This window comes from Nycticebus coucang, chromosome 4, assembly GCF_027406575.1.
Source record: "Nycticebus coucang isolate mNycCou1 chromosome 4, mNycCou1.pri, whole genome shotgun sequence".
Lineage (NCBI taxonomy): Eukaryota > Metazoa > Chordata > Mammalia > Primates > Lorisidae > Nycticebus > Nycticebus coucang.
The window spans coordinates 138786753-138799371 of NC_069783.1; the positions used below are offsets into that span (position 1 = coordinate 138786753).

At 54.4% G+C, this 12619-nt stretch overlaps 1 protein-coding gene across 4 annotated transcripts in view; it reads left to right on the plus strand.

The window, feature by feature from the left end:
- PATZ1 (POZ/BTB and AT hook containing zinc finger 1) overlaps window positions 1–12619 on the plus strand; it is a 20334-nt gene continuing 7715 nt past the window's right edge. For 3 of the 4 annotated variants that reach the window (XM_053586902.1, XM_053586899.1, XM_053586900.1), the window contains exons 1-3: window positions 1–2213; window positions 3638–3701; window positions 10631–10802. In XM_053586902.1, the coding sequence (XP_053442877.1) occupies window positions 943–2213; window positions 3638–3701; window positions 10631–10802 (1507 nt within the window). In that variant the 5' untranslated portion in view covers window positions 1–942. Of the gene's footprint in view, window positions 2214–3637; window positions 3702–4898; window positions 5901–10630; window positions 10803–12619 lie in introns of those variants that run through there. The other variant, XM_053586901.1, reaches the window with a different exon arrangement.

A 12619-nucleotide genomic window follows, 5' to 3' on the forward strand; every position in this document is an offset into this window, starting at 1 on the left:
GGCACAAAGAAAGTGGAAAGTTTGCAACGCTGGGCGGCCGGGACTAGGGATCCGGGCGCGCACGTGCAGGGCCGGGGGCGCTGGGGCCCCCCACGCCGAGCTCGCCGTTTCTTTTTTTTTTTTCCTGCAAGCAAGGGGGGGGTTGTTGGTATCGCCCCCTCCTTCTCCTCCCCCCAGGGGTGAAAGTGCAAGAGGAAGTGCAGCCGCTGCCATCTTTCCTCCGCTCCAAACACACGGAGCCCGGGGCCGCAGCGCCGCCGCTCCGCCGCCGCCTTCGCCCGGCCTGGGGAAGGGCCCATCCTGCTGCCGTCAACGCCCGCCCGCTCCAGCAGCCGCCGCCGCCGCCACCGCCAGCCGGCTCCCAGACTCGACCCGCGCCGCCGCCCCCGTGCGCGCCCCTCCGCCGCCGCCTTCGCCTTTTGTCTCCTCCACTCCGGCGCCCCCGCCCCGGCTCGCGCTTTGCAGGGGACGCAGCGCGCGCCCCCAGCGGGCCCGGGAAAAGCCGCGGCGCGCGCGCGCGCCTGCGCGGCGGACCCCTCCTCCTCCTTCCCGCGTGTGCGCGCCCCTCTTGGCTGCGCGCCGGCGCCGCCTGGCGGGCGGGAGGGGAGGTGGCAGGCGCGTTTGCAGGAGGGGCTCACCTCTTCGCTGGCTTACCCCCCGGAAGGTAGACCGAGAAGGGGAGGCGGGCGGGCAGAAAGAAGAGAGGAGCGCGCGATCCAGCGGGAGTGGGGGTGGCTATGTGGGGGGTGGTGCACCCCGCGGTCTAGACAGTCGGATCTGGGCTGGGGGCGTGTGCGCTCGACGCACCTGCAAGACTAAAGAGCCCCGGGCGGCACGTGTGGGGAGTGTGGACACCTCTGCTGCGCCCCTCTTCTCGCTGCCTAGGGGAAGGGAGGGGGCGGGCAGGTGCTGCGGCCCGGCTAGTGGGAGGGGGCGGCGGCCATGGAGCGGGTGAACGACGCTTCCTGCGGCCCGTCGGGCTGCTACACCTACCAGGTGAGCAGACACAGCACGGAGATGCTGCATAACCTGAACCAGCAGCGCAAAAACGGCGGGCGCTTCTGCGACGTGCTCCTGCGGGTGGGCGACGAGAGCTTCCCAGCGCACCGCGCGGTGCTGGCCGCCTGCAGCGAGTACTTCGAGTCAGTATTCAGCGCCCAGTTGGGCGACGGAGGAGCTACAGACGGGGGTCCGGCTGATGTGGGGGGCGCAACGGCAGCCCCGGGCGCCGGGGCCGGGGGCAGCCGGGAGCTAGAGATGCACACTATCAGCTCCAAGGTGTTCGGGGACATTCTGGACTTCGCTTACACTTCCCGCATCGTGGTGCGCCTGGAGAGCTTCCCTGAACTCATGACGGCCGCCAAGTTCCTGCTGATGAGGTCGGTTATCGAGATCTGCCAAGAAGTCATCAAACAGTCCAACGTGCAGATCCTGGTGCCCCCTGCCCGGGCCGACATCATGCTCTTTCGTCCCCCTGGGACCTCAGACTTGGGCTTCCCTTTGGACATGACCAACGGGGCAGCCTTGGCAGCCAACAGCAATGGCATCGCGGGCAGCATGCAGCCGGAGGAGGAGGCGGCTCGGGCTGCTGGTGCAGCCATTGCAGGCCAAGCTTCCCTGCCTGTTTTACCTGGGGTGGACCGCTTGCCCATGGTGGCTGGCCCCTTGTCCCCCCAACTGCTGACTTCCCCGTTCCCCAATGTGGCATCCAGTGCCCCTCCCCTGACTGGCAAGCGAGGCCGGGGCCGCCCAAGGAAGGCCAACCTGCTGGACTCAATGTTTGGGTCTCCAGGGGGCCTGAGGGAGGCAGGCATCCTCCCATGTGGTCTATGTGGGAAGGTGTTCACTGATGCTAACCGGCTCCGGCAGCACGAAGCTCAGCATGGTGTCACTAGTCTCCAGCTGGGCTACATTGACCTTCCTCCTCCGAGGCTGGGTGAGAATGGGCTACCCATCTCTGAAGACCCCGATGGACCCCGCAAGAGAAGCCGGACCAGGAAACAGGTGGCCTGTGAGATCTGTGGCAAGATCTTTCGTGATGTTTACCATCTCAACCGGCACAAGCTGTCCCACTCCGGGGAGAAGCCCTATTCCTGCCCTGTGTGTGGGCTGCGGTTCAAGAGAAAAGACCGCATGTCCTACCACGTGAGGTCCCATGATGGGTCCGTGGGCAAGCCCTACATCTGCCAGAGCTGTGGGAAAGGCTTCTCCAGGTGAGGAAAGGCGCCCTACTCCCCCACCACAACCTGCCTTAGTCCAGCCTCCCAAGGTAGCCCCTTGCCAAGATCTGGGGGTGTGAGACTTGTAGGGATCACTTGCCCTTTAGGGCCATACCAGGTTTTGGCAAGAGTGTTTTTAAGGCTCTGATTTGGGGATGGTGTACTCAAGAACTGCTCTTTCTTCGCTCAGAGATGTTCTCTGACACTAGGCGTGCTGTACTATCTTTTCTTCTTGGGGCCTGTGGGAAGGGGCTGGATCTCTCAGGCCAGAGCCACCAGGCCTTGCCATTCTTCTCCCTGGGCTCCCTTTGTGTTTCCGGCACCAGGCGTGGGGCCCCCTTTGGGGGCGGGAGCCTGGCCTCCTTCAGCAACTTTCCCTGCTTGAATGGAATGGTTGCTGAGGGAGGGGCTGGAACAAGTGCATCTGGGACTCCTTACACTCCTGAGGCACCAAATACCCCAACTCAGAGCATTGGTGATTCTGGATCAGTAGACTTCAGCTTTGCCTCGCACATGAACCTGTTATCACAGGACACAGAGTTGAGCACCCAGAGCTGCTTCTTAACACCAAAATCTTTAATCTGCTCTGATGGGGTAGCTCCAGAGCCTAATGGAACCCACAGAGCCCCTTTATATTCTCAGGATAGAGAGAAAAGGGCAGGATCTCTTTAGATTCACTTTCTAGTAAGCCTGAGGGGGAACTGTGGTCTTGTCTGGGGAACTAAGGGTTGTTTTGTTTTTCTCTTAGAGGCCATTCAGAATAAAAGGGTGGTTTAAACATGGATAGGAGGACCTTGTGTGCATGATCCCAGGGATGGAGAACTCCCTCAGAGGGGCCCCAACCAGGAACCAGTCTTACCGGTCAGGCAGCCAGGCAGCCCCTGCCCACCTGCTCAGGCGGGCATCTGGCTTACCAGCCCAGCTGGGGACTTAAGGCTCCATGGCTGGCCTCTGGGGACTGAATTCCATCCGGGTGGCATTCATTGGCTGCTGTGGCGGGAGAGGCTGGGGGAGGGGAATACACAGTTTCTAAGGGGCTTTAGTCTGGACAATGAATCACACATACCCCTCCCGGAAAGGCTGCACTAAGGCAGCCCTGTCTCATTCAAAAGCCACTGCCTCTGGTCCTAGGAATCATTGAGTTTCTGGTTGAGGGATTTAGGGGGGTTGGTAGATAAGATCAGAGACAAATGCTCACTTCCCTTCCCCCTCTAGAAAAAACCAGGGCAGAAAGGCCTGGGCCTGTGGAGCCAGAGCTAGGGACTTGGTCTTTGTCATGTTGGGGTGGGGCAGAGGGAATCAGTCCTCACCAGCAGAGTGTGCGTATCTGGGGTGGGGGTAAGGGGCACCTGGCCAAGTTTGTACCCCATCTCTCCATGTCTTATTCTGAAGTCCCTCTTGGTTTTTCTCTTTTGCAGACCTGATCACCTGAATGGACATATCAAGCAGGTGCACACTTCTGAGCGGCCTCACAAGTGTCAGGTAGGGGCCAGGCCAGGGCAGAGATGGGCTGAAGGAGAATGCTGCTGTTCTCACAGCCGTGGCTGTGGGCAAGCTGATGTGTGTGCCAGGGTCCGGCTGACTGACCACTGCTTTGCACACCTCCCCACTGTCCCTCCACCCTCTCTCTGCTCTCCTTTGTTCTTCACCCCAGTCCCCCTCCCCCACAGCTGATGTTCCCTCCTTCCTGGTTGCTTGGTCCTGGTTCCCACCCTGTCTTCGTCTTCACTCTGTTGCTTGGCTTTCCTCTCCTGGTGTTTGCCGGCTCCTTGGTTGGTGGCCCATATTACACAGATATTGTGCTGGGGAACCTGATACCTTGCTGGGCCTTGCTGCTGATTTCCAGCAATTTGTAGAGACTGAAGCATTTTTCAAAGGACTCTTGGTGGTCCAGCCAACAACTTTTTCCCCTTGTCTGACGCAAGTAGAAGCTCCTCCTGGGTCCCCTCAGCTTAGGACACGAGGCAGGAGGTAGGGAGCGGGTAGTCTCATCTTTCAACACTGGCACCTGAACCAGTCCTGAGGCAGGGTTTCTGGAGAACTGGAGAGCAAGGTGGTCTCCTCTTCTCTTGAGCTCTCTGCATAGTAGCAGGTAGGGAAGGCTGGAACAGATCTCACCCTTGGTTTGTCTGTTTGAACAATGTCTGGGAGCCCTGTTGGCACCAGAAAATTCGAGTGTTCTCTCCTGGCCACGGAGCATTCCTGTGTGGATAGAGAACGCGTCTCTTGTCTTCTCTTGAAATCTCTCCTCTCTTATGCCAAAATCCTGCCAACTGAGGGCAAGGCATGGTTGTGGGGTATTCACTGCTACCTCTGGTAGAATAACCTGCTTCTCCTGATCCTATTGGTGGCAAGGGAGGTGTGGGTTCAGGGAGATGTGTAAGGAGGGATGGATGTGCTGTAGGAGGGCAGAGAGCCCCCAGGGGCCAGGCATGGATAGTATTCAGAGACCTGTGTTAAGCGGCCTCCCTGGAGGAGGGTGACCCAGGGTGGGCCTGCTGGGATCTATCTTTGCCTTGCTGCCTTCTCTCTGTCTCTGATTCTCTCATCACAGAGCACATTCTGACTCTCCTAGGTAGTGTGCTGAGCAGCCCAGGCAGAGTAGGAGCAGCCCAGAGGGCAGTGGGGGCATGCCCGGTGGCCTGGGAGGGTAACCTGCACTCTCTGCCCTTTTTCCAGGTGTGGGTTGGGAGCAGCAGCGGCCTGCCGCCCCTGGAACCTCTTCCTAGCGACCTGCCATCATGGGACTTTGCCCAGCCTGCTTTGTGGAGGTCGTCCCATTCGGTTCCTGACACCGCCTTTTCCCTTTCTCTAAAAAAATCATTCCCAGCCCTTGAAAACCTGGGCCCAGCACACTCCAGCAACGCTTTGTTCTGCCCGGCCCCACCAGGATATCTGAGGCAGGGCTGGACCGCCCCAGAGGGCAGCAGGGCCTTTACCCAGTGGCCTGTGGGCTAACCTGGGCCTCCCTGGAGAGAGTTTATGGTGGAGGGTAGTTGGCCTGAGACCCCTGTTGTTGGGAGAGGCCAACAAGGTGGTTCCTGCCCACCACACCCAGCTCCTCCCTGGGTGACTTTGAGTCTTTCCCAGCTCAGGGCCCTCAAATGGGGGTAGCAAGGAACACTTTCCTTGGTCTCCCCTACAGCCTCCAAGTTTCTTTCTGGGCTCTCTTGCCTTCCCCTTCCCCCTTTAACAGATGGTACCCCTGGGCGTCTGTCCTTGCCTGGATAATTTTGGAGGTTGGTGCTTTCCCTGGGAATTAAGCCACCAGCTCATCTGCTTCCCCTCCCTTGGTGTCACTTCCCATAGGCATGGGGTTTCTCAAATGGGGCCTGGCCACCCCGCTCCCCACTCTGGGAGTGAATCTGCCTTCAGAGAAGACTTGGGGACAACTCCAGCTAGTGTCAACCCGTGCTGCCCTCTTCCCTTCCCACTCAAATGGGTCCTGCTTTCGTCTTTGGCTAGTGAAGTAGATGTTGGTGTTTTTGAGGTTTATTAGCAGGTCTGCTCAGGAACTAAACTAATCAGTAGCTTTATATTGGGTCACCCCAGGATATGGCTTTGGGGGCTGGTAAAGCAGATGTAGACCTCCCTCGAATCCCACTAGCGTGCCCTTTAGCCCCCCGCAGGCTTCGCGGGGAGAACAGAGAAGTGATGATAAAAAGTTTTCATTCTAACATTTGAGGCTTTGTGTGTTTTGTCCTTGGTCTGTGTCATAACACTGACATCATTGTCCCTTGGTGTATAAGAGCTGGCTTCTGCCCTGCCCCTCCCAACACACATGCTCACAGACCTGCTGGCCCCACCTCCACCCTGTGGTCAGAATTTCCCTACTGAGGACCCAGCAGGTGAAAACATGCTGGCTCTCCTGCTCTGGGCTGGCCAGCCAGGTGCACCTGGGCTTGTTTAAATAGCAGGGGGATCACTAGCATAGTGTGGTGCATGGAAAGCATCAGAGATGTTCTCTGGGATTTGGTTCCCTGGAGCTCCTGTCTAGCAGGGTACAGCCTATACTTCTTGTCCCCTGATGCTGCACAGAATGAAAAGGGCCATTTATAGAAACTGGTGCCATGGCTTGAGTAGAAAGGCTGGCCAGATGTAGGGGCAGGAAGCCTCAGGATGGGCAGTGACACATAAGTCTCCTTGAGACTTGGCACGAGTGTCCTTTACTGGCCCAGATGTCCCAGGCACTGCTGGATTCATGAACTCACTGGGCTGGGATGTTTCCCTCACGTGAAGTTCAGCCTGAAGCTGAGAGGCTAGAGCAGTTGGGCCTCCTCCCTTGCTGCTAATGGCTCCACTTCTCCAGGGCTGGTTGGAGAAGGAATGAAATGAGGTGGCCACACACTCCGAAAGGGAGCTGAAAAAGCCTATGGAGCTAGACCTTCATGCATTGCCCTTAGACTCTTGAAGGGCTGTGAAAGAAGTGTGCTCAAGATACCCTATGAGGCTGCCAGAATTCAAAGTCCACCAAGGGTGGGGGTGTGCATTGGTACCCTTGGTCCTATTTGGGCCCCATTTGCAAGAAAAGTTTTAGAAATCTGGTAGGGGGAAACCTGGTTAGGGAGGGAAGGGAGCATGATTGGGGCTCAGCGTTGACTGGTAGGGAACAGGGGAGGACCCAAGCCCAGGGTGGCTGAACCAGGACCTGGCAGATGTGTCTACTAACAGCAGCAAATAGAGCTGTGGGCAGGGCAGCCATTCTGAGCACTGGGGGCAAACAGCCTCCTGCCTCTGATATGGTCTCTTTCCTCACAGTCCCTCTGTCTTTTCCCTGTCTTCAAGACAGAGTGCTTTTCTCTTTAGTGGCCCCAGCATGGAGGTTCTGGATGTCCCCTTCTTTGAAATCTGTCTCTCAACCACTTCTCTGGCTCATGTGACCAGGTTCTTTCATGTTCTGTGTTGTCTGAACTCCTGGCAGTTCTAGACTTGGAATTGTACATTTTCACAATTTCCCCCAGAAAACCTGGGGACTCTAGCCACCGAGGGTCAGTCCTGCCACAGAGAAGCCAACAATCACTTCAGCTTGGCTTTTTTTTTAAAAACACAGTGAGAGCTTTTGTTGTGTTTTGAGTTTTTCCCCCCAGCAGCAGATTTCCATTCCTAATTATGTTTGCTTAGGCTAAAGTTAGCTTTCATTCCTTGAGAGATAATCAATGGAGGATGGGGTGGGGGAAGACTGCCCAGTCTGGGATTTTAATTTTGCCTAGCTAATCCCCAAATGGATAATCCACTTGTGGATAATTGAGGTTTGGCTGTCCATCATCTTTGGGTAGCAAAACCTTTAGAGGACAGATCCCAAAAGAAGGTTGGCAAGAGAAACAAGGCATCTCTTTCATATCCCTCCAGGCACCGTCTCCCAGGGGCCAGAGAAGACAGGCTCTTGAATGTGTTTTCAGCCCCGTTTTCTTACACCTGGTCCGTGTTGGTTCCTTTGAGTTTTGAGCCTTAGAACATGCTCCCTCTCACCATTGGAGGGGTGGTTGGTCTTCAGGTCACTGCCTGGGAAATCCAGCAAGCTCTTGTCCTTGGATAAGTTGATAGGTGCCCTCTCTGTCCTGAGAGTTTTTATATCGGCCCTTGGTCTGGTTTACAGGTTGGTAGATTAGGGTAGAAGATTCTGAGTTTTTTTCTCCCATGATGACCTACCATTGGGTCTTGAGATCCCTGACTGAGGTGGGGCTCATCTGTGGCCGTGAGTGCAAGCATCCATGATGCTTTCCCATTAAGTAGTGGGATTTCCCTGCACAAATCCTTTCACCTTTCTTTATTAAGGGAGTCCTGGTTGCCAAGTACAGTACACTGTGTTAAAAACAGCAGTGCCGGGCGGTGCCTGTGGCTCAGTGAGTAGGGCGCCGGCCCCATATGCCGAGGGTGGCGGGTTCAAACCCAGCCCCCGGCCAAACTGCAACAACAACAACAAAATAGCCGGGCGTTGTGGCGGGCGCCTGTAGTCCCAGCTGCTCGGGAGGCTGAGGCAAGAGAATCGCGTAAGCCCAAGAGTTGGAGGTTGCTGTGAGCCGTGTGACGCCATGGCACTCTACCCCAGGGCGGCACAGTGAGACTCTGTCTCTACCAAAAAAAAAAAAAAAAAAAAAACAGCAGTGCCAGGGCTGCGCCTGTGGCTCAGTCGGTAAGGCGCCTGCCCCATATACCGAGGGTGGTGGGTTCAAACCCGGCCCCAGCCAAACTGCAACCAAAAAATAGCCGGGCGTTGTGGCGGGCGCCTGTAGTCCCAGCTACTCGGGAGGCTGAGGCAAGAGAATCGCTTAAGCCCAGGAGTTGGAGGTTGCTGTGAGCTGTGATGCCACGGCACTCTACTGAGGGCCATAAAGTGAGACTCTGTCTCTACAAAAAAAAAAAAAAGCAGCAGTGCCTTCCATTCACCAGAAGCTGCCTCTGCTGAATGTGGAGATGTTAAGAGTGTAGGTGTGGATGCTGGTTCCCATTCCTGCTGTCCCTTCACCTCTCAGGGCCTCAGCTGGCTCAGCTATAAACTGGGAAAGGTGAGGACAGCTTGGGGTGGCTGGGAGGCTTGGTAGAGTACTGGCCTGGCTGTGGCAAGGGAGTACTTGGCTTTCTCTAGTAGCCGAGTCTTGTGCTTTAGGCAAGTTTGCTTTCTAAAGTTGGCTTCCTCATTTGTCATCAAATAAACCAAATATATCTGTTCAAATTTGTAATGTTTATTTCAAAAGACAATGACTGAGAAAAGCAAGGTGTGGCTGTGCTAACACACAGATATTTGGGGTTAGAGTAGCAGACAGTGGCATCTTCTGATAAGGCAGCATTGTCTGTGTTTGCTGCTGCTTTGGATGGTACAGGGAGGAGACAGATAAACATTTGTATGTGGCAACAGTATCCCGACACTTACCTCAGGTTCTCAGGGTATGCTTCTGCTAAAGAGAGAAGGCAGGGGCAGCTCCATGCTTACACAAAGTTAACGTTTGATAGGTACCACACTTAAAGATGAATGTTGATGGGCAGCGCCTGTGGCTCAGTGGGTAGGGCGCCAGCCCCACATACCAAGGGTGGCGGATTCGAACCCAGCTCGGGCCAAACTGCAACCTAAAAATAGCCGGGCGTTGTGGCGGGCGCCTATAGTCCCAGCTACTCGGGAGGCTGAGGCAAGAGAATCGCTTAAGCCCAGGAGTTGGAGGTTGCTGTGAGCTGTGATGCTATGGCACTCTACCAAGGGCCATAAAGTGAGACTCTGTCTCTAAAAAAAGAAAAAGAATGTTGCTTTCTTGTACAGTTCTGAAACGGTAAACACCCACTCACAGAGAAAAGAATTGAGTCAAAATTGACTAGGACCCCTGAATCATGGAACCAAAATAGCTTGAAAGCCAACAGATTCGACTCTTCTCAGGGTTTCCAACATTCCGTGACAACCCCCCAACCACCACCAAGGCTGAAGTTGCCTTTGCAAGCCCCAGCTGAGGGAGGGATGTTGTAGGAGATCAATGACTGATACAGCATTAGTTGGTTCTTCGGGTATAGGAAATGCCCAGTGGCCTGGGGCCTCCTTCCTAGGGTGCTGATGCTGGCCTTTGGCTCCTGAATTGTCTGACCTTGGGACCCGGCCATGAGGTGGTGCTCAGCCCACACCACAACTTTCCAACTCTCTTGGAGGGTGATAACAAGACCTCCCTGAAAGGGCTGCTATAAGGAGGGACTGCATGAGACAGATGCCTCCAAGAGGCTAAGCGTGGTGCCTGCCTGGCACAGAAGGAGTGCAAGGTAGCGTCATCATCCTGTTGTTACCAGCTTCTCCCCAATTTAACATTTCACAAATTCTCTCAAAGCCTCTGGCCCTTGTTCTCTCTGCCAATTCTCACATTAGCAGAACTGACACTATCATTTAGGGGCTGCTTTTTCAATTCAAATTCACAAAAATATTGTGAAGAATTGTCTCTGTGCTTTGTCCTGCCTTTTCTTTCCATTTCCCTGTGGCCAAGACTAATGTCACTTTTAAATAAAAATAAATTCTTTGTATAAAGCAACTAGGGGAAACCCAGGGATGGAAAACAGAAAGACTGGTTTATTTGCCAATAACTTATCTGTAAATCCACTTACAGCCAATGCGCCTGAAGTCATTTCTTACTTTTTAAGAATGAACAGATGTCTAACTCTTGGTTTTGTAGAGGAGTGTAGAACTTAGCTTGCCGTGTCCTGGGCGTGAAGCCATTTAAAATCAGTGGTGCCAACTCTGCTGTCCTGTGAGGAGCATCATGGAAAACAAGAGCAGCTACTTGGCAATCTGGGTAGAAAGCCTGAGCCACACTCTAAAGCTCCCTTTGTAAAGGGGGTCCATGTGATGGCCAGAAACTGTTTTTGCTTCATAGTGCATTTGGTGGGGAATCAGGTGTGGAATTCTGGAGTTCACCTCATCCCCTCTTCCTTTCCGCCCTCAGACCTGCAATGCTTCTTTTGCCACCCGAGACCGTCTGCGCTCCCACCTGGCTTGTCATGAAGACAAAGTGCCCTGCCAAGTGTGTGGGAAGTACTTGAGGGCAGCGTATATGGCAGACCATCTGAAGAAGCACAGTGAGGGGCCCAGCAACTTCTGCAGTATCTGTAACCGAGGTAATCTGCCCACTGTTTCCTCACTTCCAGAGGATGGACCTGAGCCTCACACTCCACTCTTTGCACAGCCCTCCCTTCCCACTGAACAATAACCACCTTTATCACCCAGCTAAGAAATCACTCCCAAGAAATTTGGAGTGATTAGAATGGGAGGTCCCAGGAGACAGCAAGTGGGAACAGAAGGACAGAGGTTATTCCCCAGCTTGGGCCCATCACTCACCTGCTGCTCAGGCGGGAGGATGGATGCATTTTGCAGATATCACTGAACTACTGAGATTAATGGAAGAGTCATTAGGTCCCAAAGTGGGAGAAAAAAAAGGGTTTTGCTTAAGAGCATTTGCTGGCTGATTTACCGGTGTAGGAAATTCAGCAGCTAGGGAAGGAGGTCGAGTCTGGAGATAAACAAGGGGCAGAAGCTTTGCGGTGTAAATGGTCAGGAGAGCCCAAACTCAGGTAGATTGTGACCTTGATGAGAGAGGAAAATGGAAGGTCCTCTGAGCGGAGCAGCATGGTTGAAGACAAGGTGGGCCTAGGTGGTGTCTGACTCTGTGGCAGTAGTGCCATGTTTGATGGAGTGAGGCCTGTCTCTGAGGTTCTGCTGGCTGCTGGAAATGGTGGGGTTTGTATTTTGTAAGCACAGTGGCCTTGAGGAGGCTTACGGGGTATCTGTGCTGAAGGTTTTCGGGGCAGCTGTGAGGATGCTTCTGCGAGGTGCGCTTGCTTTGGCCAGGTGGGGATATTGTTGGGATGCCTTAGCTCCTGGGTACTCTTGTCTCCATGCGTCTGGAAGTCTGGGGTTGACTTAATGGGTTGATTTCCTGAACTGGCAGTCAAGGGACCCAAGTTTTAGTCCTGACCCCTCATTATAGCCTTGAGTTCTCCCTTCCCCTCTCTAAGTTTCAGTTTCTTTATCTCTCAAATGGAGTTAAGAACACCTCATGGGATTGTTGTGAGGATCCCAAAAGACAAGGTAGGTGAAAGTCTCTGGACCCACGAGGAGCTGCACACTCGGGAGCCCCCTCCTTACACTTTAAAACATCACTTGCTAAGATTTTGATTTGGAGGAGGCACAGCACCCCTGTAGGCCTTGCCTGGAATTGTTGAGTGCCTATGCTGAATCTGTGTGCCCTGAGGCCTCTGGTGGAGGGAGATTGCTGAGTAACTGGATGTTCTTGGTGTCCTGGAACTGGGTCCCTCCCTGGGACATCACACCTGGGGTTTGCCTTGAAGGCAACTGGGTATTTGAACCACTAGAGTGAGGACGTAGTAAGTAAAGCCTTTTAAGCTATCTGTTCTATTTTCTGACATGGCAGTAGAGCCCATTTCTTGCAGGAGCTTCCCCCAGATAGCAAGCTGTGGGTTTGTGTGTGCAGGGAGAATGACCAGGCTGTGGCTGACAGTCTTGCCCAAGCCTTAGAAAAAGATGGTTTCTTGTCTTGCTTCATCCTAATCTGGCTTTCTGGCAGCGCCCCCCAATAACTCAACACCTGCTGTGACACGCCGTTAGCAGTCATCTTGTCAAATTTTCAATGTTGAAATTCCCCAGTTTGAGAACCGGGGTCAGAAGCCAGAGGCTGAACACCAGTGAGACTGGAGAAGGACACTAATGATAAAGCTGAGAAAGCACAGCTGAGGTGGCAGAGTAGCACAACGACAGGAGACCCAGGGCCATAGCAGTGGGGAGCCCAGCTCAGGAGGAAAGAACTGAGAATAGCAGGGACAGCGGGAAAGTTGGCCCAGTTAGGAGGCATCTGATGTGGCAAAGCCAACTACTATTGTGTGTCAGGATTTCTTTACTAAGGGCTGGTAAAGAGGAC